This window comes from Temnothorax longispinosus, chromosome 6 (assembly GCF_030848805.1).
Source record: "Temnothorax longispinosus isolate EJ_2023e chromosome 6, Tlon_JGU_v1, whole genome shotgun sequence".
In the NCBI taxonomy this organism is placed as follows: domain Eukaryota; kingdom Metazoa; phylum Arthropoda; class Insecta; order Hymenoptera; family Formicidae; genus Temnothorax; species Temnothorax longispinosus.
In genome coordinates, this window is record NC_092363.1 from 3,786,461 (window position 1) to 3,814,421 (window position 27,961).

Here is a 27,961-nt window from a genome sequence, read left to right on the forward strand (position 1 = left end):
TCCATAACCAATATTACGGTGTTGGATGGAAAGAGATAGATATTAGCCGCACATACGCTCTATCCTTTTCTAGGACGCGGATCGATTTTCACGTGGTAATAGAAAGTTGAAAGCGAACCTAACCTAGAACGATTTCGCCTTGGCATCATTCATCATTGATCCACGCATCCACGTGCGAGCCACGCGACAAGAGAGGACAGATTATTCTCGTAAAACATTCAGATATACTCGTAGAAAATGGAGGAAACCACGCGAGAGATGAGCATCGCGGATCAACCTCAATCTCAGCCTCAGCAGAAGACTGATGAAGTGGCGAAAACGTCCAAGAAACGCCATGCCGACGATAATCGCATGGAGGTACTTGTTGATTTAAGTAGTGTTGTTTTAAGCTTGAAGACAACTTCGATCGAAGAATAACTGTATTTCGTAAAAGAAATCCGCTGAAAATCGTGTCTCTCATGTTTCATTTTTATCATTATATCATAGTACGAATAAAGGTTTCTTTTTCTTTAGGTAGAGATAGTCAATGGAATAAAGGGAAAAGTAAAGCAGCAACCGGCTAAAAAGAAAGCTAAGAACGTACAAGGAGGAGAACAGAGGAAGGTAATTATATGATATAATATAGTATAGTACAGTATATTACAAAAATTTATATATGAACTTAATTTTAACACAAATTATTTTTATTGCAGATATCGGTACCAGCGCACAGATACTCGCCTTTGAAGGAAAACTGGTTAAAAATATTTACACCCGTCACTGAACATCTGAAGCTGCAAATACGTTTCAATCTGAAGACCAGAAATGTAGAAATTAGAACGGCACCGGAGACCCCGGACATTTCGTATCTCCAAAAAGCGGCGGACTTTGTGAAAGCGTTCATCTGCGGATTCGAGGTGGAGGACGCTTTGGCGTTGTTACGCCTGGACGACCTGTTTGTGGAGTCGTTCGAGATACAAGATGTCAGGCAACAAATGAAAGGGGATCACCGGTCTCGGGCGGTTGGAAGATTAGCGGGCAAGGGTGGAAGAACGAAGTTTACCATCGAGAACGTAACAAAGACCAGAATTGTGCTGGCCGATACCAAGATACATATACTCGGTTCTTTTCAGAACATACAATTAGCTCGCAGAGCGATATGCAATTTAATCTTGGGCAGTCCACCCTCCAAGGTTTACGGACAATTAAGAAACATAGCTAGTAAGATCTCGGAACAGTTCTAATATCCATATGTTCCATTTATCTGTATCATACATACGTGTAAATATATATACATTCTCTTGTTATATAATAATTATAACATTATTTTATACCTAAAATTAGGTATACACATATGTACAATGTCAATAATAATGTACATGATATATAGGTACAAAATTAAATTTTACAATAAATAAGGCGTGTAATATTACTTCCATTTTTTCGTTAAATATTGTGGATTTATAGAAGTATTTGATATTTATATTTACGCGGTACTTTATTGAGAACTAATCTGCCGTCGTAACTGAGAGATGCGAATGTCCAAGGATCGGCGGACGACCATTCCACTGCGTACACACTGTCTTCGTGTTCCTCGTACCTTCCTACCAGACCATCTTCTAATCTAGAATCATAAATGTACGAAATTTTGTATTTTACATGTAGATTAGTTAAAAAAGTATCGTTGCTTGATATATTTACTTCTTTTTCCCGCAAGATTCTTCGTTTTGCGAAGTCTCGTCTTCCGCTGACACCATATGTCCGAATGGTTCAGACGATATGGACGCGATACTGCACAATATCACTCTGGAATCACTGCTGGACGTTAAAACAAGCTGATCGTGGAATCGGTTGATCCTTATGTTCCACACCCAATGCGAGTGCTCCATACGTGACAGCACCGGTTCCGTCGGAAGACGGATATCCCAGAACTTCATGTATCCATCGTCGCCGCAAGTAGACAGAAAATACTGACGATTTGCATTGAAATCCAAGTCCCTGAGAAACGAGTTACGCGGAGAGATGAATTCACGTCTATCGAGAATTAATCTTTATATCATTATTATACCTGATGATTTGTGAATGCGCAGATAAAATAGACCAAGCAGCATTGGCTGGACTTCTGAAATCCCATCCGCGAACGTTGTTATCGTTCAAGGTTACAAATTGATTGGCACCGTTGTGAGGATTCCATTTACCGTTCGTAAACCGTGGCTGACCTTTGCCTGCTAAGGTGCCTGATACCATAACCTGAGTGGGGTTAAAAAAATTTAAATTATTGAGAATAATCTTAAAAACAACAAAGATAAATTTCATGTACAATAATAGAGTATCCTTGATTATATGAAGAGGAGATCAATACCTGTGGTCCTTCAGCCAGATCCCATAAAACAAAATTGTTATCTACTACCGACACAACCTTCTTACTATCCATAGGATGATAGGCAATTGTTTTAAGATCGGTGCCATATGGAGTCGTATCGATATCAGCTAATTTATCGAGTTGCAGAATATCATTAGTGTATTCTTTTATCTCAGGAAATCTCCAGATAGCTCCCTTCATCTGACAAGAACCTTCCTCTAGGAAAATAAAGGTTCTTGGAACCATCAGATATATTTTATGTCACGAAATATATAATTTATAATATATTATTATTATTATTATTAATAATAAAAATTTACAATCCATTAATTTCAGCTTGAACAACAAAATGTTACTTTAGGAAATTGAATACGTGAGAAGCTTATTTACCACTCAAGCTATTGTAACACGTAATAAATATATCAGATTCAGTCGGAGAAGCCTGTAAGGACCAAATTTCTCCTACTGAATGCTGAAACACCTGCGTCTTCAAGTTTCCTGTTTCCTCATTAAGCTCTACTAAGTGAACCTGGTTGTTGTTGAATTTTAAAGACTGCGTTCCTACCAAGAATCTCACGATATCCGTCTCGGCCGTTTGAGCCGACAGTGCTCTGGTCTAAAACGTAAAACAGCATTACGTTTATCTCTTGTATAACTTAAAAGTTTCTACAGCAACGAGGAACAAATAGTAAGTAGCAAATTAGACATTTAAATAGCAGTAGGAAGTAGCAGACAGTGTTACTTAGCGGCAGCATGAAATACCATAAAATAAAAAGTTATGCCGCTCTAAAAGTGACATTATATCAATATTATAATTTCTCACTCAACACGTAAGTGTAATATAATACATGTTGTACATGACAGTTAAATCGTTGAGTAGGAAATTATAATATTGAAACAATATTATAACTTAGTGCTAGTCAGTGTTTAGTGGGTGGTTTATTCATTGTCAGTATTCGCAAAATTAACTTTGACAGGTTTCGTACTTGGAATTCGAGCCCATATATAACTGGATTATCGTTTTCCATTTTTGATTGCGTTGCGTTTCACCGCACAATGTGATATTTATTGAAGCCTGCCCAGGGAAATACGCGTTTCTTCAGACCATATGTGATCTGTCAAAAGCGCATGGCAAACAATAACATTAAAGACAGCTATACACAAGAATTTAAACTTCGTTTCGGGTTTCCATCGACATCATATCCTGTGATAACAAAGATTATCGTTTCAGTTCAAAGAGGAATCATCTGAACGGACAATCTGAACGTTCCTGTAGGAATCTGACCGTCAATCCAGCTGCAGCTCTGTAATAACAGGATGCACGTATAGACATTTACAATAATTAAAAGTAGAAACATCAAAAATATCACAATACATCGCGAACTGACGTATGTATGTACGCACCTACTGACGTCCATGTAATGTGTAATGCCGCGTTCACTGGCCTCGTTCGAACGCACGTCAAGCTCGGTTCCAGGGGCGCCGCGGCGCGGAGGGACGAGGGAAAGGGCCGACCTAGCGACAAACCGGACAAACCGTATACCGCCGTGTATATACCTTCCAATTCCAACGGTCGTCGTCGAGGCGCTGGCGCGGCACCTAGCCTCAAAAGTGGTGGGAGCATGGGAGTATCGGAGTGAGGAGACCGAGGAGTCCGGAGTACGCGCATACGTATACAGCTCCGGTGCACGCTCCCCCTCCCCAGTCCGTCGCGACGAGCGCTGCCCGTTGCTTTGCGGCCGTGCGGTGCGCGCTCGGTGCCGAACAACGCGAATCGACAGCGGTGAGCGGAGGCAGGCAGAACAGAACACTGGCAGAAGCAGCCAAGTAGTCGCGGAACCTGCTGCGTGGTCGGGAGTCTCGCGGGACGGCGGGTATCGTCGTGCCGCGTCGCGAAGCAAGCGTTCCGTCGTCGTCCTCTCCACGGACTCCACACGCTCCATCACTCTTTGAGAGAGCGTCGTCGGGGTCACATACGCGGCAAAGGTTCACGTACACGAGTGCGCGCGAGATCGAGGGAGGCCGTGCGGAGAGATGCCGGATGCGCTTTGACTGCCCGTACGCCGCCGTGGTCGCCGCAGCCGTAGCCGCAGTCGCTTCCTGAGGCGAGTCGTCCCCCCCGGCCGGAGATCGTCGGCCCCCGGGATCCCCGGACGCGAATGCGCGCTCCTCCTCGCGGTGCCGTCCTCGCGCGAGGATCGCACGCGTCGTCCCTCGTCCTCCCGGGTGCGCCGATATGCTGACGCTGCAGCATCCAACGTGAGTAGTAACCTGTCGTCCGATCCGGTGGCCGAGAGAGGCACCTTGCCCCCTGCTCGCCCACCTCCGACACGCATACACACGACTCCCGACTCCCGACTCGCGTGCGTGTCGCAACCGCACGCGCTTCGTACACGCACGCGTTTTTTTTTTTTTGGAGAACGGCGTTTTGGAGGAGAAGCGTTTCTTGTCTTTTTTTTCTTCTTTCCCTCCGCCGTCTCTCTTTCTCTTTTTTTTCTTCCAGGAGCGAAATATCGCTTAGTTAGCGGCCGCTCCACTTTTTGCCCGCCTTTGCGTTGTCGCCGACACACGCGTGTCTTATAAATCTCATGATTTTCTTCGTCCTTCTTCGCGTCTTTGAAACTCGCCGATCGGCGCGACGACCGGGATATTTTTGATTCGTCGGCCGATCAGCTGTTGCCGTTGTCGAATATTGATTCTCGTTCGCCGCGCGAGGTCCTGAATTAATCATTGAGCTTCTCCGACACGCTCGGAGAGATGCGGCGATTCCGCTCTCCGAATTGTTGTCAGGGGGAAAAACCAGCCGTTTGTGGCCTTTCGCATGCACGAATCGAAGTGGCACGTCTATAGCTGCGACGTGTCGGCTTCCGTGCGAAAAATGTGCGTCGAAAGCGGAAGCCTGCCGTGCGAGGAAAAAAAAAGGGAGAATTTTGCGCACGCGACACACACACACGCGCGCACGCGCGCGCGCGCGCGCGCTCCGGCTACGTAAATTTGTTTAACAAATTTTTATCCAATTTTCTACACGGAAACCCGACACCACGCGGCGCGGCAGCTTTGAAACGGCATTGCATATTTATCGAGCGCAAACCGCCATCAATTGCTTTTAATTGAACGGTGTATTTAATACACGTCAGTAAAAAAAATGCCGCATCGATCATCGCGATTCAATTTCGGACGCTTATAACGTCCGTGCAAACGTTACTTTTCACGCTTTCGACAGAAGACGCGCATAAATCACAAGCTGGGTCGTGCAGCAGCTCGAAAGTTTTAAAACAGCGTCTATCCTAATTTATAAGACTTTTGGGAAAAATATAACAAGAAAGGGATCCTACTATATATATATTATACGAAGCTGGCTGTATCGTCTCTGTTAAAAGACAGGCGTCATTAATTCAAGAAGAAGAAGAAGAAGTACCAGCTCGAGGGAAAGCACGGAACACAGTCATTTTAACCGCTCGTTTTACGAGAATTTCAATACAATAGCGTATTACCGTAATAAATGAACTTAACGCGATACAGTATTTCTCTCACTTTACAACGCTATCCCTCGCGACTTATCCTAAAATCTCAGATTTTAATTCCGAGAACACCTTTTCAGCTCCCGAGCTTCTTCCAGAAATCTCGCGCGGAATCCGCTCGTATTACGTCGCAGCAGCTCTCCGAGGACGGGTTTTTGCCGCGACTCGTCTCGAGTAGCCTCGTATCTACGTCTACGGAGCCGTCACCGTAATTGGAATGCCATCGTCTATCAATCGCACGCGCGATAAGAATGCGCTTGCAGATCGACTTTGTGACGCGCGTGTCTCCTCCGACGACCTCCCGGGCACGCGGATTCATCATGCCGCAGATGTTCTCTCCCGTCTCGGCATCGGAAGCTCGCTCTCCTCGACCGCTCAAATATTCATACCGCGCTCCGGTAGACTCGAGTTAATTGAACTATTAGACCGGCCGCCTTCTCGGCGTCTCGCCCCCGTCGTCGTTGTCATCGCCACCCCGACGTCGGCGTCGCCGGAGCGCGGTCGGTCGATCGCTGCGAAGATCGGTCAGCTTCCCGATAAAGTTCACGTCCGCATTCGCGTGCGACGACAACGCTTGCTCGGCCTATCGATTTTTCGCGTTTTACCGCAGGTCGTAAACATCCAGTTAACGTTAAGCGAGTTAGCGATTCTATATGCCTCTCTCTGGACACCGAGAAAGAGAGAGAGAGAGAGAGAGAAAGAGAAAGAGCTATAGGCGATACCTCGGATCTTCTCTCCGTCGAAGCGGCTAAAGACGTGGGACGTAAAGAGTAAGGTTTAAATAAACGGAGGAATATTATTTCGCGGGTATTTTTTCGTGACTGCAAAAATACACGACGACTTTTCTCGCGAAACATCAAAGAGACCCCGAAGGCCAAGCGAGACCTTCACATTTCTGCATCGAGTCTATCGGTCCCCGCCCACCGGCGATCGTAATTGATCCGTAAAGCAGTGAACTCGCTTTAAAATCTCGAGTTTCACTTTAATCAATATAGTGTCGCGTGTTGCACGCCACGGTAAGTTCTTCCGATTACTATCGCGCGCACCCGGCGACGCTATATTTTGTCGTCGCGATACGGATATCGAGACGGGTACGTTTACCCTTAGATTGGCTGTATTTCGATAGAGAGCCTACGCTGATAATGTGGACTCTGATAAAACTATTTCCCTTTTGGTGAAGACCCACGCTCGCTCTTTATCTCGCGTGGTTTATTATCGGCGAACACGACAGTGGACAGCGTTGGACATTCCCGCTTTTCCTTAACATTGACTGTTACAATTAATTTATAATATGCTCTTCTTACATTGAAAAATTACGATCAGTTAGATACGCTCGGAATGCGACGGAAAATTTCAAAAGGAATTTTCGCGCGCTAATTTCGGAAGATTAAGCCATCGTCTCCTACCTAATTCCTTTTTAACGATTATGACCCTTTAAATATCCGCCCCGAGCGTCATTTCCAGTATCTTCAGAATTGAATTTAATTAGTCAATTAGCCCTCTAATTAAGGTTCAAGCGGAATTTTGCGCTCGTTGTTGAGAAGGTACAATCGCAAACAATTAAAACGAACGTCAAGTAACATTGAATAAAGTATGATCTCACGACTTTAGAGAGACGCAGAATTTCGTTCTTCTCGTAACAGTATCTTGGAACTGAAACGACCGATATATTAAACAGATTAACTTCCTTTTCAAATCAAGCTCTGATAATTTCGAGCACGAATAAGAGCGTAAATTTTTATTCTGAGAGATCCGAGATCGTGCCGTTAAAATAACTAGTTCTTTTTTCGCTAACGTTATAAGGATATTTACTAAAATAACTTACTGCAATTTAATTAGACTCTCATAAGACTGATACAGCGTCCTTCCTTGGCATCATTTACTTTCTAAGGGCACAGACTTGCTCCTTTGATCTTTGTCCTCTCAAATACCATTCGTCGACAATTCTTGTTTATTGAAATTACTCTTATTCTACGCTGAGAAAAAAAATCGTTAATCCCAAGAAATATTTAGTCCGATACGTTCAACTAAACATTTTAGTTAGTTAACTAAACATTGGTTGTTTCAACAATTTATTTAGTTTCTTTAGTCAAGAATTAATTAATTTAACCAATGTTTAGTTAACTAACTAAAATGTTTAGTTGAACGTATCGGACTAAATATTTCTTGGAATTAACAAATTTTTTTTCTCAGTGTACTGTTGAAGTAATCTTTAAGTAAACGCTATTGAAAAAGAGATTGACAATGAGCCGCGTGTGTTGACTGATAGCTCGTGGAGATAAGCTCTCATTATGTATTATCCGTCGCAAAAAATTGAACCCGCGCGCGATAACGCAAAGTGCACGCTTCGTGCCACGCTAAGGATGACTTCACCCTTTAACCGGGAGAAAAGGGACCTTGGCATTAGTCTCTAATCGGCCGCAAAACGCGCATTATCCTGATGGCGTCTTGCTTTATCACGTACGGGGCGCACAGACAGAGACGGTCACGTGTGAGAAAGGCCTGTGTGGGAAATCGCTAGGTTTTAAAACAACGAGGCGCAGCATTTCCCAGTTACGCGCGCGCGTACGTGTCGATTACGGTACGTCATTTATTACGCTTTATGCATTGCGATCCGTTAAAAATGGCTGCAGCGTCAGAGAGAACTCAGCGTCGGCGGCAGCGGCGGTTTTTACAGCGGCCGGAAACGCGCCGCTGATGGTCACATAAGATTTCGAGAACGACCGACTTTTGCGCATCCAACGCGCGCGCTCGTCCCAATTGTACGGGACGTTTGTAATATCGCGCGGCGGCATCACGCTTCGAGAGTGCGATTTCCCTCCGGTTTCCATTAGGTTTCCCGCGGTCTTCCTTCGATGGAGCTTCGACCTCTCGCAATATTGCCCGGCGATCCGTCTTGGTCTACGAACGTGAAGGAGCAGTTAAAATTGTAAATTTAATTCCGTCAGTTTTGCCCTTTTTTTAATTCATCATACATTTCCCCCTTGTTATTTCAGCGGCACGTTAAAACAGAAACTTAAAAATAAGTTCCTGTCCGCGCAAGTTCCTTTTTAAATTTTCAATTAACTTCTTCCGATTGGCGGGATCGCTACGAAGCGAAATTTACGAGAGATTATTATTTGTTCTTTGTAGAAATAATATTTATCCAACGTTCGCCTTGGCAAACTAACCGGAGCGCGATGTTTTACCATTATAGAAATGCGGAAAATGCATTGAGCATTGGCGATGCATTCGCAGCGGATTGCAACTCCGAGCTTGATCACCGTTAGCCTACGTTTTCTCTACGTTGTATCGACATTCAGCCACATATTATATATATATATATATATATATATATATATATATAACGTAACAACATTTGAAAAATGACGCTCAATACCGATCCGGAACTCGAGGGGGGAAGAGCCAGCTGGCTCTTTCCAGCGATATGCTTCGCTAACACCGTTGCACGCGGTGTAAATTGCACCGCAGATGCTGCCTCGTATCCCCCGCGCGCGCGTATATTACGCCCACTTAAAAAATAATCTAAACCACCATCGCAGGCATTCGCCTCCGTTCAACGTTTCGCGCCGCCGATGCCCGGTTTCCGCGTCCGTGATGTATCGAACGTTGGAAAGTCGCCCTTTGCGAAAATCCGGTCGTCGAATTTCGTCGATCCGCGCTATCGTTAATTCGTCGCCTTTGTGCGGCACACCAGGTCGGGTCGATAGACTATTTTGCGCCGCGATCGGCGCCGGTCGCATCGGGCGACAAGGCCGTGACATTTTCCGTATACCGGTTTTCCGCGGCCTTTTGTAAGCCACGCGAGCGTTTCAAAACACGGGAGATACGGCTGGTTGTGTTCCCCGGTATACTTTGCGATAATACTTCGAGAGCTGCGGGGGCAGGCGGCGACGACGTCGAAACGACGCTCTCGCGATGACGGAAAGAGCGACGCCGGGGAGCGTCGACGGTCGACGATGACGACGCCGAGCGAGCTGTAATAATTGGTGGGAAAAATGGGATTGCCGGTATATTAGCTTAACAATTAGAACCGTGCAATAACAGGAAGCGACGCGCGTTCTGATCGAGAAGTGACAATTATGAATCGCCTAAGACGGGAAAGAGATTCGCGAAGCTCAACTAAATTATATTTCTGCACCTATAGAGATAAAGGAGCGTATCTCCATTATTAGAACTTTAAAGAAAACAGGATTTAAAGTTATTTCTATAGTATACGACTTCTTCTAAACGTTGTATCTTAGGAACTTCGTAATAATGGACACATAACACCCTTTACTATACAATTTAAACTTCTGCACGGAGAGAATTTTTCGTTATATTTTACCGTTAAATTCAATACAAACTTGGGACAACTTGGCAACCAAGGAATTTTTTAAATATACAAAAGACATTTTGCGAACAACGTGATAAAAATTACCAAGCACAGATTGGTGACTTTTGAAAACTTATTGAAATTTCCTAGATATATTTTAGTAAAAATTAAACATATTTTATATTTTAATGTAATAGATATTAGTATTTTTTATTATGGTAGATATTAATCAGAATAGCTCGCGTAAAATTCTTCGTAGCACATGTTGTCCCACAACTACCTATTTTCAGGGTAAATTCTAAGAGAAAATTCTGTCTGTGTGTATTGGAAAAAGTATTAACTCTAATTGTGACCAAAACTGGAAATACGATCCTTTACCTCTAAGGTACAGGTTTACAGAAGTCGCGCTAGATTGAAATTTGTCGTTTAGATTCGCCGTTCATTTAATGTTGAAAGGAGTCTATCGGTAATATCTGCGTCGCATTTGGCAGCTCTGAACGATCTTATATTACTCCTTGTTTTGGATCGTATGTGGGTTTCGTCCACACTCGCTCGTCCCTGTAGAGTGGCTTCGTCTATTGTTTTCCTCGGGAAACGCACGAGCTTGAAATTCAATGTCAAAAGCGAGATGGAAATAGCGCGCTGTCGAGTGGCTAGAGAAAGTGGTGTGTGTATATCGATCCGCGCGGTGTCGCGCTACAGAATTGTGTGCAAACAGAAACAGAAAATCCCTCCTCTCCTCCTGAATTAAATACTCGGAATAAACACCGCGAGAGACGAGAAATGAAGTGTCCGGAATATTGAAAGTAATGGCGAAAGTCAATGGACGAGACCGCGCGTTCCGCGGATGTCAGCGGATTTATTTTTATTTCTGCAAACGAGCGCGATGCCACGTAGCGCGACCAACAATAGCGACGAGAGAGAGCTTACGCGTGTAGGCTCGTCAAGTGAGTCGATATCAATTAAGTCGATATAACAAAAAAAAAAAAAGTCACCTAATAAACGCGGCGTCCAATATTACAAGCTTCGATTTCAGGAGATTCGCAAGAAAGTTCTCCGTTCGCTCGCGGTTTACTCGGGCGCGAGATAATTCTCGGGGGCGACACGTAATTTTTTTCTGATATACGTGAATTGAATGAAACTCTCGCTGATGTCAGTGAAAAATAAAATAAATAAATAACGAGTGACGCAAGGGTCCTAGGGCGCTTTTACGTAACGAGATGCTGCAGGCCGCTTTCTCTGTGTGTGGCACGTGTCGTAAAACTGGACTATAAAAACATAAGGTTGCACTGACGTCATTATATACGATGTGACGTATAAAAGATATCTTTAACCTTCCGTTTACGCGGCCTGGTGAAGGTTACCGGGGTGCGCGCTTCAAAGGCCGTTCCAGGGGTGCGAATACAACCCTCGTAGAGAGGATTAATTAAACGACGGTTAATTAAGCTTTCCGCGCGCGCGATAAAGTTTTTAATAGTGACGCAGGCCGCGTGTTTCTGACGAAGCTCTCGCGACAGCCGTCAATCGACCCCGTGGCTATTCGTGAAGCTTCCATTCTTAAAACTTCCGCGAGCTCGTCGCGAAGGATATTTTCGCGCGCGTTGCTGTCAGCAACGATCTCTTTCCTCGGCCTTATCCCCGTTTCGCTAACGGGCTCGTTTAAATCTCATTGATTTCGACGCTTGAAATACATCGCAAGGGTGGAATCGGAAAGGTAAAGATTGGCTGTGCCAGCGGCGAATTGGCGCGGTTGGAAATGCATATAAGTCGGCGAAGATGCTGGTATACAATTGGTCGGTCGGTCGGGCTCGATATAGACCAAACCGGAAATCTGTGACAGAAAGACCGATACATTTTACGTCATGTGCATTTTCCTGAGCGTGAAGGTCATTACGAACATCCACGTGTTACCTCGATGGCATTCTATTCAGTCGCGCGCGTTTGCGTTTATTTCGAATCCAGAACCGCCCCTTTCTCATTCAATAAACTGACAGACGATAAGTCTCCGCGGCTGCACGCGAGACGTTCCATTCAAACGTCATTGTCGCCGGGAAAGAGCGAGGGAGGGCCGAAAGAAAGAAAGATATCTTGCCGCCGACGATCGTTCTCAATCCCCCTTCTTTGTCGCGCTAACGACTGTCGATGCGCTGTCGGGAAAAAGTCCCGGAAGACCCGGAAGAAAATACGGTTTTTCCTACGGAAAATGGAGCGTTACGTCGCCTCGCGTTTCTCCGCGGCCGTGTAATTCGTGTAATCCGCTTGCGGAACACGAACGGAATAACAAACAATTACTGGCATTTAGCCGCCCGCACGCGGTGCTCGCGCACACACGGCGAACCATTGGTTGCCCGCAGAAATTACGCGGAACTAGACACGATGAACGCATCCTGGCCCCTCCGCGCCGCCGCGGCTGTCGGATATGCTAGGCTAGCGTTTTATTACGCGTAGCAAATAATCAGAAAGTTCCAGGCGGAAACGGCGCGCGATTCACAAAAGGCTCCGCGCGAGCGGCCCGAAAATTCATCGCGCGTTTTGAAATGTCGAGTTAACGCTTTACGCTCGAGTGTAATTGTACAGCTAAAGTAGGTTTGTTGTAACTGTTGCTTTGCCACATCTCGTCGTAACAACGTGCTCGACGATGTTGGTTGTAAAAGGTCGAGAGCCATACAATCTTAAGAAAAAACGCGACGAAATATATGTATAATATAATAATATTATGTAATATATACTGTTAAATTTGTAGTGTCAAATTATACTCCATTTGAGTCATTTTTAAACATTCTTATAGGTCGCCACTACTCCTACTCAATATGTCGTTAATAACTAAACTAATGAAGTTAAAATAATAAATTTCAACACACATAAAATAGTTAAAAATAACATAATGCTAATTTAATTCAAGGTACTGGTTTAAATTTTATCTTTTAATATTTACAGTGCATTGTAATGTACAATATATGTTTTGTCAAAAATTACGAGATGCCTATGTAACGCACCGTGCGTTGTACGTATAAATTCAACCGCAATAATACATGAGTTTAGTTTAGCGCGCGATAGCCGCAGTAATTTCCGTTCGGCGCGTCCTCTCATTGAAAGAGAAAAATATCTCCCATCGTGAGCCTTAGGAGGATACATAGCGAGCTCGTATGTGGAGCAAGGCTACGTGCTGGGGCAAAAATATTTTAAATGTAACATATCTGCGCCGCAGAGCCGTTCTCCCGCACTCTCGACCCCTTCGAGATTCTGCCACGCTCAATAGGACCTGTCAATAGGAGGCAAGTTTTAGGTGAGAACGTGAACAACCGCGGAGAGAGGGTGGTGGCGAATTGATTCCGCCGGAGAGAGCCGGGAATCCTTTTGCACCGTTCAAGGATAAAGCTGACGTTTCAATCGCCTTGTCCTGGATTCGGATGGGGCACCTCCCCCGACAGTCTCTCGCCCCGAGTGGCGAAACTCCATCCGTCCGACATTCGGACCCTTTACTGCCCTCGCAGTCCCCCCTTCCTTCTGTCCACCCTCCGGATTCTAAGACCACCGGCTGCGCGCTGTTCTATACGCGCGCCGGTAATTGGCTAATTAAGTCGCCCTCACGCTCGTGCGTCGCTCGGTGTCCTGATAATTTAGTCCCGGGCTATGGTCTATGGGTACCCCCTTCCTGCGGCGTTCAACACAATGTAGGTCAATTGCTGCGCGTGTACCATAAACTGTTGACCAGGCGGATTCATTCGACACATCCGTTGATGGTTTACGACCAGGGGACGCTGCTCGGCTTGACGTTTTTGCGGCTACTACTACGCGCTTAACGCGTCCGTCGACATTCGGAACATGGGGTACGCGTTACCCGGACGTACAAAGCCGCCTTTCATCTCACGGCGTCTTTGATTTATCTCGAGTCCGATTTTACCGGAAAGGCATCGACGCTTCTTGAGCTTTTAAACGATCGAATAAGGTGAAGGGACTCTAAGTTTCAGAGATATGGATACGGTAAAATCTTGATAGAGATTGTAAAATCGCATTCTATGTCGAGTGGATTTGGATAGACTTGTAATACTACAGACTTGTAATTGTCTAGCTGCGAAAAATCGATGCAAATTGCAATGAAGAAGATCCGTGGGTGAAACGCGGCACGCTAAGTATAGGATGTTCTGTATAATCGGTAAAATTTCACGTTTTTCTCGAGATGGTAAATACGTAAATTGCGGAAGGCGAGGGCGGTCGTCCTCCGCACATCTTAACCCTTCATAGGTATGTGGGGTAATAACTGCTCATCTCTATTATCGTAAACTAGGTCCACGCTCCACGTATACATATAACTTCAGGATACAAATATACGATAGTTCGTCTTTTTACTCCAGTATTGTAATCTATAAAGTTGTAATCTATAAAGGTGTGTTAATTTTATCTCGATATACATATATGCATTTTTGCACGATCATACGATTTTAACATGTCGAAGTTATAGATACATATAAAGAGAATTTTGATTTGCAAAACCAAACAAACATTGATAATAAAAATGATAAAAACACGTTTGATACTATACGCTTTACTCTGTTTTCATATAAAAAATAATATTGTAATCTAAAAGTATAAGTTAATTTAATTCGATTTATACGTGATCGCGCGAATTTAATATATCGAAGCTGTAAATATATATACCCATAAAGAGAACTTCGATTTACAAAACAACATATAAACATTGCAAAAGTACATTTAAACATTTAATTCTCCTGATCCATTCTCACAAAAAATAATTAAAAATCATAATTATTATAAGACAGCATGTGTGTGTACGTGTTCAATTAATCTTCCGTTCTTTTCTCTAAAGACGAGCTTAGAGAGTCGAATCTCACGCTGTCAGAAATAATCGCTTATTACAATAGACATTTTCTGCAATCGTTCGGTCGCCTAAGCCTTCTTTTTAACGGTCCTGGCGAGCGACCGTTGCTCGGCAGGACCTCATAGGCAGCTTCTATTTGCATCTAGCAGATTGTCCAAACAACGACCGACGGCAGGGGTTCGAGTGGCTGCGCGTAGGCGGTTGTCGTGCGTGCGATAACGCGTATATGCGTGAGGTCTCTACCGGAGACGCAAATTTTTCGAGAAATTAATCGAATTTCTCTTCTTCAGCGGCACCACAGCTCAATATTGAACCTACTCCTGAAGTTCGGCCTTTATCAAAATCCGAGGCCTCCCTTCTGGTTTTTTTAACAATAACCTTTTTTTACGGGTTGTTAGCCTAGCGCCTAACCCCCAACCTGGAGGATCAGTTCTCAAATATAGAGGGGTGCTCAAGAGATACGAGATACACTCTCGGTGGGTTGCCATTAACGCTTCCGAGAGGTGGCGATCATATAACCACGCTCTCCTCTTCCCACTTACGGTCCACGGACCGTCGCGCGAACATTTGGAGGAGGAAACTCGGCTGGAAAACGTGGAATCCTCGCTGCGAGATGGAGAGACGCGCCGGGGAGGGGGGAGAATTTTTATCTTTCCACGCACACGTGCACACAACGTGCGCGCGCGTGGGATCCTGCCTTTCGAAGTTCCGTCACGTCCGTCACGTTCGCTCGCAATAACGCGATCATCGGTGTGTTACTGCGATCTCGTCCATTTCGACATGTCGGGTGTACACAATTCGCCGATGCAATTTTTCTCACCGTGACAATAAGATTGATTTGGAGTTCTCGTTCGCCGGTCGGACGATTAGGACCGACGTGGTCTTTCGACGCGCTCGAGACGCTCGCTGAAACGCGAGATAGATATGATTTCACTGCCGGAATGAGATCGGAGGCTCCGCGAGCTTGCTTCTCGTTCATCGTACGGAGTTTCATTTCTTCGAACGCGGAGCAGAACTATAAATGATTACGGACGCGACACGAGACTCGGCGCATTGCGAGCGGTCGAGCATGGAATACCTTTTTGCGTTAAAAGAAAATGAAGAAGATCGTCAAGCGGATATATGCGTCCGTGGTTTACATTGATGATGATCTCGCTGGACGCATATAATCGAATTGTTAATCCGCAGTGTCAAATTATACTTAATATTAAATATTAAGTCATTCCTATAGTGGCCACTACTTCTACTCGATATGTCGTTAATTTAACTGGAATAGAGTTAAAATAATACTGTTTTGCGTAAAAATATATAATAAATTTCGACACACACGGTAGCTGAAAGTAACAAAATGTTATTTAACCCGGGGTATTGGTTCAAATTTCGTCCTTTAATATCTTTTTCTTTTTAATTCGCCGATTCGACAGGAAATGACGATTCGCTGGCGGCCGGTGTCGGTTTACCCGCGCGCGTGTGCCAGGCGTGCGAATACTTACACGCGCGATCGCGATCGGCGATGCGTGTCCTGGCGGCGGCGGTTGTCCAGCCGCGCAGGTTGGGACATCTCACGCTTACGCGCACGCTTTCGTATACGCTGGCCACGGATGGATACCGTTCGCGTTGAGCGCATCGTCGTCGGCGACGAACACACGTAGGCACACGCTTTGCCGCGATATTATCGGCCGCCTTTACGTGGCCCCGCGTGCGCGTGCACGGAGACGCTGGAGTATGCGTGTGCATCTCTCGCGGCGGAGGAGAAGGACTCGCCGCTCGAGCTTTTTGCTCGGTCAAGTCGAACGATTTCGCTGTTTCAACGAGAGGTATACCTGGTATACCGTTCGCCAGTTCCCCGAGCCGTTCTCGGACCGCGTGGGACGCAGAAATTTCGCGGGGTACCGATACCTTCGCCGCTCGGCGGTGCCGAAGTTACCGCCAGATTGAGCGAGAACTCTCATTACGCGAAAAGCGCCTTTATAATCTCTCGACAGAACTCCATAATTAGTCCTTTGTAAAATTTAGAAAGTGTCCTTTCTATCTCCGATACGTTTAAACTTGATAAATTGCATCTAATTGGTCAAAGTTGGAATTGGTAAACCAGACGACGCCGTTTGAACGATAGACGGACAGAGATTCTTTGTGCATGCTGCAAATTACCTTAAATCAGCTTACGATTGAAACTTATTGAGCTGTCGCCTTCTCGAACCACATGTACGGCGATTATTCCAATGGATATAAATGGATAGTCGATGAGGGCCTTAACCCTTAACTGTGAATATACTTTTATACACCAATGGATGTGACATTCTAAAGATTCTTATTTTTATGAAGAGAAAAAGAGAAATGAAAATAATCTCTTTTTGCACATTTACCGTTGTATTCTTTCGTATTTTAGTTACGCATATAGAATCAAATTTTATTTGTCTTTAAATAAAATTTGATTCTGTGTAAGAAAGCGGCAAAAGTTCCGGTGACTCCACAATCGAGGGTTAATTTGCTAAAGCCGGGGAATAATAAACTCTAGGTACTATAAACACTGTGTTATTTTCACAAACTGCTTTGTGTCTTTGTAATTAAAAAAAAGTCTTAAAACAATCTTGACATTTCTACTAGTATAATTCGGGTTCAAGGGCCAAACTTAATTTAAAATATTCCAACAATTTCGTGTTATTGCGTTTTGAGCTCTTAGATTAGCTGGAGCTTGATAAATCCCCACCTTATAACGATCGGAGTTATTTTTATATTTTCACTTTAAGCTCTTAACGCCGGCTTTCAAACCAATTTAGGTGACATTGTTACGAGATCCACGGGCGCGAGCTGTCGAGAGCGAGTGACGCACCCTTTCGTCGCGATCTAAATTGGAGTGGCCTATTGATAGGGGAGGATCCGGTAAAGAGGAGTACAGGTGCTCCTCCGGTGTCGCCGCGCGTTTATATCCCTTTGTGAGGCAAACAGGGGGGAGCCCCCCAGCAGCATTACAGTTGGTGTTATGGTAATGAAAGGCATCTGGCCGCGGTAGCATTGAATGCAATCAGCCCGATAAATATTAAACCAGCCGCGTGAACTGGCACTTTCCCACTCGACGCACTCCGTAACGCCAGCTCCGTAACGCTTATTAATTCTATACACGGCGCACGAAATTTTCTTAATACTCCCGCCGGAACAATGGTCTTTATATTGAAACTATCAAATCGCGCCGCGACGAATTTACGCCTCCAATAATAACATAACTACGAATAAATTAATTCATTAACTCCGTAATGAATACAACGTTTTCTAAAAAAATGGAAAGATCTATTTCGCGATGAGGCTGAGGATCTCCCATCGCGTATAGGATCGTGTGGAAAACAATAGCGTCGATCTCGAGCCTGTTTATTAATATCCCCGCTTTGTGACTTATCGCTTTTATCTCTCGTCTATCTCTTTCAGAGAGGAGACAACAGCTCGAAAATGGGGCCGAGACGACGGCGTAACAAACTGAGCGGGACGTTCACCATCAGGCAATCAGCTTAGATCCCGTGAAAGAAGATGACGGCTGCCATGGCCCGGCTGCCCTGCAAGCAATCGTCTTCGCCCTCGCAGCAGACGCGAATGAATTTCGGGAACCCCCGGAACCCGTACTGGGACATGCAGCAGGCCCGGCATCCCGCGCCGCCGTACGTCAGAAATCATCATCGGCACATCGACCATACAGGTGAGGAGCCCGTATGCGAACCGTGTGCGCATCGCGAATCGCATCTCGAATCGATGCGTCAAGGCGTCGCTATTATTGACGAGTGCACTTGCTTTCAAAGGGGAAGAAAAAAAAAATGAAAGAAAGAAATCTCTACACGCGTTTCTCGAATCGCTCCAAGTCCCCGCCAGATGCGAGACGAATTTCCGCCGTGTGCCGATGACAAATTCCGTTGCTGGCGAATCAGCGAGCTTACGCCGAGCGAAAGCGTACAGCGTGCGGAAGGGAAATACTGTCGGTTTTGAGTTATCGCACGAGGCTGCGTGCGCGAATTAACTCGAAATCGAGTTTTATACAGCGGTGAATTCATTGCCATCGCTTCCGTTCCAGTTTTTTAAACATTTTATTTCCCGATATACGCTTTTTTAAATATACTGGCTAAATATACTCGCGGAGAGTTATACGTTTCGCAGTTACGTCCCCCGCGATGAGAAATTATCCGTTCCATTTTTCGGCTTTACGACAATACGGATTATCTTCGTCATTAACGTACCATTGTGCGCGATCGCGTCACGTCCGATTAAGGACGGACGCCGATAGTCCGATAGCCTCGTTTCGACAATTTATAGCGAGCGCAATGCCGCGATTCGATCCAACGAATTCAGCGCTGCGATAGCACGTCAACCAATACGCTCCGCGATAGTGACCTATGATTCTCTCAAAGATCGACATTAATTTTCTCTAACTGCGACGGGTTCCTTTTAACACGAAAAGAAATGCCTGATGGATATTAGCCGAAGTTTCACATCTACGAAAGTACTTGCGAAGAAGTGTCTATTGAAAAGGAAAAGGAAAATTATTGAAGTTGCGTTATCACTCGTGCCTAAATCGCATTGAATATAGGAAGCTTGAAGAAAAATGAGCAGAAGGATAAATTACACAGAAAAAAAAAGTATTAAATGAAGACTCATATATACTCTCGTATATCGCAACAATCTATAATGTTGAGTTTATAATCTATAATCTTGCAATGAGATTATATTGCGTTAAACGAAGAAGACTTGCATGAATAAAGTCATTTATAGAATTCAACCAAGAAAAAAAAGTTGAAATAAAAAGTTGAAATTCTCATAAGAAGATTATAGATATATGCGTATATACAAATAAGTTTCGATTTGACACTTCCTTTTTTTCTATGTATAATGTTTATATTATATACTATATAGATAAGTTATGATTAGAAGTTAGAAGCAAGTAATTATATATAAGTAATTATTGATAAACTTGTAAATACCATGAAATTACAATCAATTCTTAATTAATTTTAATTTGATTGAAATTTACACCGGAACCTAACGAAGAGATAGTCGTGCAACATGAATGAGCAAGCACGAAGCGATAGAAAGTCCATCGGAGTTTTTATATTCTCCCCGTCGAGATTTCGCCATATGTTACAGTACGTGGCCTTGACGTTGCCTCTGTCTCGTACCGGCTCTCTTTTTCTTTTCTTTTCTTTTTTCTCATCGCCGGTATGTGTCCCATCAGCTATTATCCTGGTCGGTGGTTGCTTCTCCGGGGAGTAGCGCCGGGTTTTATCGGGCCGGCGTACTCCGCGGGGACATGTGCGTGTCGGACGACGGCGGGCACATGTCGTCAATCATGTCGGCGACGCGAAAACAGAAGGAGAACCAAGAGGCGCAGATTCGCAGATGTTGCCTCTGCCGTTCGTCGGCGTTGCTCGCCCTCGTCGTTAACACTTGCCCTCGGCACACAAGCGAAGACGTTGCTTCGCCTAGATATCTGTACGTCGCTTCGCGATGACGCGATCGACGTCGACGATGCCATATAGGAACGTGTTGAACAGATCAGTCTGACGACAATGAAAGGAATCGTTTCTCGGTGGCGAGAAACGATTGATAACGAGGCGATACGCGCCGCGCGTCGTTGATTAAAACCCAGCAGACCAGCTGGTGACCGAACCGCGTTCTCCGCGCGCCGATATGTTCCTCTTCCTATAACATATCGGGAATATCCGGTTTGCGGATCCGCGCGCGGAACGAGATTATCGCCAAATTGCCAATTAGTATAAGTAAGATTATATGTGAAAGCCGCTCTAATTGGCGGGACTCTATTTCGCATGCAACAGCCGATTCGTACGTTCCGCATTAGCATTTCATCACGTTTCTTAATAAACGCCTCGCGCTCGCGCGCGCGGATTGAATATTAAACAGTCTCGCTCGTAATTATTCGAAACAATTTCGTAGCATCGACTTATTCGGATCATGGACTTTTCTGCGCGCGTCCTGGAAGTGTGCACGCCTCGCGCGTATTTTCTCTCTGTAATAAATGAAAATTGCACGTGAGCAAACGCGATAACGGGTTTTAGAGTAAGCGAAGGCGCGCGAATTTCCGTAAAATACTTGTTCATAAAACGATAAGCCACGAATATAAGCCGAGGCGACGCATACCTGCGTGAAATGCGACACTTCCGGGACACTCGATAAGCCTAACGTAAATATCGGAGATGAAAGGCCCTGTTGGGAGCTAATATTCTAAAGAGGAGAGCCGGCTTTCATAAATTTAGCGGCTACGTGGGGGACACCGCCGCCGTCGCACGTGGTTCAACCAGATAGACCGGGTATATGAAATCGGGCACGAAAACGGTGTCCCCTTCCAGGAAGCGGATTATTTACGCCGGTAGTGGTCTCGCCAGTTCCTTAATTTTTTTCCTTTTACGCCACGTGCGTGCCACAGGGAAGCGGAAGAGCGCCGTGGAGCTGCTGCAGGAGACGAAAGCCTTCTACGTGAAGAGCGAGACCGTGCTGGACCGGAAGCAGGAGCTGAAGAACAGCGGCCACTTGCAGGTCTCGCAGCTGAGCGCGCCCGGCGCACCGCCGCCGAGATTGCTGCGGAAATGCACCGGCAACACGTCCGCCTGCCCTATGCAGCCGACGTCGCCGTCGCAGTTGCAACCGACTCCCATGACGCCGCCCTGCTGCTGGGTTTCGTGTCACGAACAGGACAGACGTAAGTCACCGGCAGAACTCTTGCGAGGATAATCCCGGCACACGTGGGACGGTCCAATCAAAAAGATCTGCGAAATCCTATTTCGTTTGAAAGAAGCTCCAGCTAGGTTCTAGAAGAATCATATCTTCGATGCAGTTTCGAATGTTTCGTTATTTTTGTATTTTTTAAATTATTAATTATATTTTAAAGTCTATTGTCGTTCCTGTTTCGCAGTAGACGGTATTCTGAGTCCTCAACAAACACTGCCACCCGCGCTGCCACCGAAGAGTCCACGTTTGGTTCCGGTTCCCCAAAGACGGACGATTTCGGGGCCCCCGAGCGGTACCGGGGGCGAGCTGCAAACAAAGCTGCGTCGACTGCTGAACACCGACAGCAAGGAGAATATGTTCTTTCCGGACAGCCCGCCGCAGAGTACGGCGCAGAGCAACGGGCTGCCGACGCGGGAGGAGAAATTCCGATACTCGCCCGGAAGTCTCTCGCCCGGCTGTCGGGACGAGGATCGCGTCCTGGTGAGGAGGAAATCGCATATTGATCTTCGCTCCGTGTTATAATACCGCCACTCATCTTTCGCATAGTCGCTATTTTAAGCTTCTTATTGATGCATTCCAGCGTACATAAATTATACACACACACACACACGCGTATTTTTTGTCAAGGGAATTTATACACGCGGTTTATCAATGAACACTGCGTTGATTGTATCGTTACACGTTGCGCTATTTGTTCCGCAGCATTGCGCGCCTCAAGACGTTCGCTTCAAGTTCGGCAGAAGCAACTCGCACTCACACACTTCCGGTAGGTCCGGTCGGAAGTCGAACAGCTCCCCGTCGGTGGAAAATACGATATGCCACAAGTCGCTGCCGGATCTTCACACGAGCACGCGTCGCCGGGCGTCCCTCTCGCCGCGCGCATCCACGAAATTAGCCGCGAAGCCGACCGCTCATCACCAAGCTACGATCACGAGCAATTGTCCGGACTATGAAACTAGCTCGGACTATTCGGACCACAGTTTTAAACGCGACGCCGTTTGTTATCGCAGGTAGGTGATTTAGCGGTGAATCATCACCGTTTGATAACGGTAAAAATTGCCGCGTACATTATATCCGGTTCTACAGCAACTTTTCTAGCCGACTCCAAGTGAAAACGTGATTAATTGGTACAGCTTCTTATCTAACTTTCAGTTCTCGCCATATCAGGCGATCTTTGGGATCCGGTGGTGGCGATGCGAGCAGCGTGCTATCCTCGGGCGGACGAACGCAAAAGTCGTCGGGTTCCAGCAAGTTGAGCCACGGTGCGACAGCTAGAGACTCCGGCGGTTCCTCTGGACACTGTACTCATCGTAGCGAACCAGCACCTAGGATACAGGTATAAACCGGGATATCTGACGAGATATATATATCCTAAGCACAAGACTGTTTGACCTTAATCATCGTCGATCTCTCGCAGGATTGCTGGGCTCACATACGCAGAGACAGTGGCGCGTCCACGCAACATTCTACTGAGAAAGATAGATCGAGGAAAGGTAGCTACATCGGCGGGACACCGCCGTCCGTTGTGAGACATTACAGCCCGGATTCTGAAAGTACCAATAGTCAAACGGACTACAGCCCGACTTGTAACTCAAGGTATTTTAGATGCCCTCCCCTTTCAATCGCCTGAGATGTTTGTAAATTAAGATTTAGAACGCCTACCGTCCACCCGAAGAAAATTAACAACACGACAACGTTTTATAATTGATCTTTTATTTTATACTTTGATTGTGACTTTAGGTTCTCCGACGGTTGGAAGGAAGGTCGCGGTCGACCGATCCTACGATCGAAATCAGACATCAGCGATCGATATTGGCGTCAGGATAACGGCCGTTCCAGCAAAGTATCCTCCCGCCCGCCGCGATCGATGACTCAGCTCGAGAACTTCTTCGACCGTTTAGGACTGGACTCGGATAACTATCAGCGTATAACGGAACCTGAATCCAAGTCGTCGTCGCCCGTATTCTTCGACAGCGTCAGCTCCGTGGATTCGGCGTTGGGTCTCTACTCCTGGGTCGGCACTAATCAGACGAACCAGGGTAGCCAGTGGCAAAACAACTGTAGTATCGGCATGGGTAACGACGAGTCTAACCAAAGGGTAAACGATCCGCCGAGTATCGTCGAGCGAAACGCACGTATTATCAAATGGCTTTGCCAATGCCGCAAAGTGCAGTTAGGATACAGTTAAACAACGATTTTCTCAGCGTGACTAAATCCTTCATTTCCAATGACAGTACATTCAAATCAACGATGTGGTAGTGTTTGCCATTCTACAAACGATACATAATAAGATATATCAGACACTCCGCAGAAATTCTGAATTTATATGTTTCTCATAAATGTGGAATTGATTGTCAACCTTTCCTCTTCCTTTTTACAACTATAATATTTAATAATCATTTAAGGATTTTTATTAATCCTGTATTAGCTGTTCGTACGATTAATATCGTTTTAATTTATTACGATAACAATAGACAAAACTGTGCCATTTATAATCACTTGTTACGGTTCTATACGGTTCTGTGCCTTTTATTGTCGTTACATATTCAGGGTAAAGAAAAAAAAGTCTTAAAAAACGTCTTTACGTGATATTGCGTTAATTCGTATATTAAAATTTATATAGACAATTTTAATGTTTAATATTTTTGAAGGCACACACATTAAAAAATTTGCTTACATTTAATACTATTCTCGGACAAATTTATTATTATATTTTAATATCATTAATTTTGTAATAAGTCTACGATATGTTGAGCGAATATTTTTCCTATTTAGCAAAGCAATACTAGATTATTACAAGACTATTAGTAAAGTTGTATGTAAGGAACGTGGAATTTATTACATTTTGATGTAAAGTTGTATAAATTTAGCGATGCGTGTTTCTCATTTTCAATCTTGAGAATGATTAGTTGATTTGTAGTGAGAAAGTACTCAGACGAAAGATATTTACCTCGACTTTATGAAAACTTATAGATCTAATTTCATAAAAAAGAATTAAAAAATGTTGCCTTTACTCTTGTTGGTTTCTAAAAACCACATATATTTAAAGTGAAATAAGCGTTCAATTGATGTTAATATTCGACGAAATTTAGAAGGTGATCGATGAGTTACAAAAATAGCTTGGTGTTAAATGATAGACGAAAATATGATTCCAATTTTGTAGTTTAGTAGGAATTGATGTGATTTACATTAATACTGTATAAAGTGAAAACGCTCATTTATCATTGTTCTATTTTAATAATAATCTACAAAGGTTCGCATTATCTTCACTGCATTAGCCTTTACGCTCATTTTTGTTTTAATCATCATACAACGTAAATCATACAACGTAAATCATACAAATATAGTAAACATATATTTTCTAAATTTACTTGAAACTGATCCGATAATACGCTATATTTACAAAGACTGCGTGAACTCTACAAATGACATTAGCTTACTATATGAATCTTAACGCGCCTTGAGTTTTTCTTTCGCCGGTTTTATTGCACAGAGATTTATTATCGTACTTACAAGGAAATGTGTAATGCAGAAACTTTGGTGCATTGATAATACAAGATAATTAATTTAATTTCGTTATGCCAATCAATGTCGCATATTTTTTATTTCAAGAATCGCATATTTTACATTTTAATAATGAATATATGGCAATTGTACTTATAGCTTATTTAATTTTCAATATTTTTATATCTTGTATTTAATTGCAATTAATGTGCAGACATGTGACAATGCACACATAAAGTATAATATCTCTCATTTCCGCGCACATGTATTTATGCAATTCTTTTGATGGAATACAAATATAAAATATTATTAATAGAGAATCGATCACAGTCGACTCTTTGTTTTATGAAGTTTCGTATTGTGATTTCCGTTTTCTGAATCGATTGTAACTTTGTCAAATATTCTCCTTTTACTGATATTTACCACAGTGAATGAGAAAGAAAGTGAAAGGCAGAGCAGTTATTTAGATAGCAGATTCGCATGTGTGTTGTTAGGATAAGAAAGTGGAAGACTGAAAGGAAACTTGATCCTGATAACTTCGTAAAACGGGGGCTCGACCGTATTTTACGAATAAGAAGATTCTGCATTATCTAATCTCTTATTTTTTTAAATAAAAGAACGCTTCTATTTTTGCTGTGCGATAACAAACGTGATCTTCATCCGCATAATTCACGTAGAATTTACTTAATGAATATCTTCTCCGGCTATTTAGTTTCTCCCTACTCTAGGGCAATCAAATGGTAGTGTAAGAAACTTTGGATGTTCACGACACTTATGTGATTCATATATTCTTGTAACACGCGATTTTTGTGTAATACAAAATACAGTTATTCTCGAACTTCTCTAATTTCAGATAGATGTTTTAAATGTGTACTCGACAAGTTTCGCGCAACTAAAATATGATACAGCATTTAAAAGTAGAGAGAGAAGTTGATACCATTATCTACATATAAAGCCTTGAATTCGTTTCGAGCAAGCAAGTTTGAAGAGTCTTTATATACGGGGTGTCTCAGGCATTCTATGCCGGACTGCAATTGTTAGAGGCCAAATTAAAAATCTAATTGTAAATAGATTTGCTTCGCTATCGATGCGTTAACCAATTTTACAGTTAAGTGACCGAAAAGTTACAGAATTTTGGTAATTAAATTTTAGATTTTCGGTTCAGATCTTAGTTGCCAAAATGTTGAATGTTAAAGATTAAGAAATTGCGCGAAGAGAAATGGCATCGAGTTAACTTCAAAATTGCCAAAGAATCTAAACTCTTGACAGTAAATTTGCAGTGCCTGAGACACTATGTATAAGGTATTAGATATACATAGGCGTAATAGTAGTGATAACTAGCATTTGCTATACTTACAATCTTCGACGAGGAGATATAAAGAATTTATAAAGTTTATAATCGCTGCTGTAGTAGTCAATTGTAAAGCGTTATGGCACAAAATTAGACATGCGACTCAAATATATACTTGTAATATATACATATATATATACGTATATAATATATATTTTATATACGTATAATATATATTATATATTTATATATAATATATAATATAATATAATATATATTATATTGTATATATATATAAAATGTTTCCTAAATTTTTCCGAAGTCATACGATATTATTTTTCATGATAGAAATAATATTTAGACGTAGCATCATGCTGTGCATTTGTATACACTCTAGAATATTAACGTTATGACGCTGAAAATATTGGAATTGAATTCATGCAGAGAGTGACACTGTGAGAATTGAAGTTAGATTAATTAGAATTAGTTTCTGTATTGACTTGCATAATAAGTTCCACGATATACCTGCTTCATAAGTCGTTATTATTTTAAAATTTACGCAGGAGATATTTAAGAACAATAAAGTTATGTACAGCTAAATTTCGCTTCGCGTCAGCGCGTAATCTATAGCGTTACAATATAACTGAATGATTAAATATTTATACAATTGTTCATAATATCGCGTTATGTATTAAGTAATCGATTGAAAGAAAAAAAGAATTACAGTTCTCTTTGTATATTTTTCCAATGTTTATGGCTACGCGTGTCTTATATAAGGATTAGAGTCATCTTCTTATTTTACAATATTTCTTAGATAGTATTCTGCTTTGTTATTTACAGAATATATTTTACGAGTTGTTGCAGTTTCTCACGGTTTTTGTTTCCAATATTTGTGAGAAGAATCTCGGAGAGGAAGAATATCAAAACAAGTATACTTTATGTAATACAGGAGAAAATTAAATGACAAACTGAAAGAATTTGTATAAGATAAAATATTTAAATTTTGCTACGACTTTCTTGAATTTTTTTTTTTTTAGAAATATCTGTTACATATTTAATGTTCGACAGACAAATTATTGTGAAAATGTGTTACATATTACTATAGAAATTATTTTGTATTTTGTCATATACAAAAGAGGCTTAAGTATTTTTTATATGTGTAAGAACAAGATGAATTGAAGCTCTTTTAAAAGAGAGACCAGAATGCGCACTTACATTGTGAAATTTCAATATATCTATATAACATTTTTGTGATGCATAATATTTAATATTGTTAAATCCGTAAATTTTTAATTGCTTTTATAATCTAGTCATGTAGAACAAAATATGTTAAAAAAAATTAAGATATAATTATTAAATTCCTTCTATATATCACCAAGTCTTTCATTTATCCTCCAGCAAACATTTATTCCTCCAACAAGTTGTA

The 27,961-nt window shown here is 43.1% G+C and overlaps 3 protein-coding genes across 5 annotated transcripts; 2 read left to right on the top strand and 1 right to left on the bottom strand.

Moving 5' to 3' along the window:
• Window positions 1-6: 6 nt before the first annotated feature.
• On the top strand, window positions 7-1,385 carry L(1)g0004 (lethal (1) G0004). The gene is made up of 3 exons (XM_071781542.1): window positions 7-357; window positions 514-603; window positions 693-1,385. The coding sequence occupies exons 1-3, from the start codon at window positions 238-240 to the stop codon at window positions 1,221-1,223; spliced, it is 741 nt and encodes a 246-aa protein (XP_071637643.1). The 5' UTR covers window positions 7-237; the 3' UTR covers window positions 1,224-1,385.
• LOC139814982 (EARP-interacting protein homolog) lies at window positions 1,202-3,876 on the bottom strand. Of its 2 annotated transcripts, none has more exons than XM_071781538.1 (7): window positions 3,746-3,876; window positions 3,328-3,645; window positions 2,732-2,957; window positions 2,342-2,559; window positions 2,048-2,229; window positions 1,681-1,977; window positions 1,202-1,603 (listed from the first exon to the last, which is right to left on the bottom strand). In XM_071781538.1, the coding sequence occupies exons 2-7, from the start codon at window positions 3,367-3,369 to the stop codon at window positions 1,441-1,443; spliced, it is 1,128 nt and encodes a 375-aa protein (XP_071637639.1). In that variant the 5' UTR covers window positions 3,370-3,645; window positions 3,746-3,876; the 3' UTR covers window positions 1,202-1,440. The 2 variants fall into 2 exon arrangements, with proteins under 2 accessions (XP_071637639.1, XP_071637640.1); XM_071781539.1 differs by lacking the exon at window positions 3,746-3,876 and having other exon boundaries at window positions 3,328-3,545; window positions 3,627-3,743.
• A 98-nt stretch (window positions 3,877-3,974) lies between these two features.
• LOC139814981 (uncharacterized) lies at window positions 3,975-27,909 on the top strand. Of its 2 annotated transcripts, none has more exons than XM_071781537.1 (8): window positions 3,975-4,600; window positions 18,441-18,705; window positions 21,439-21,711; window positions 21,928-22,220; window positions 22,443-22,750; window positions 22,893-23,076; window positions 23,158-23,336; window positions 23,481-27,909. In XM_071781537.1, exons 2-8 carry the CDS (start codon window positions 18,540-18,542, stop codon window positions 23,926-23,928), a joined length of 1,851 nt encoding a protein of 616 aa, XP_071637638.1. In that variant the 5' UTR covers window positions 3,975-4,600; window positions 18,441-18,539; the 3' UTR covers window positions 23,929-27,909. The 2 variants fall into 2 exon arrangements, with proteins under 2 accessions (XP_071637638.1, XP_071637637.1); XM_071781536.1 differs by having other exon boundaries at window positions 4,017-4,600; window positions 21,925-22,220.
• Window positions 27,910-27,961: the final 52 nt, after the last annotated feature.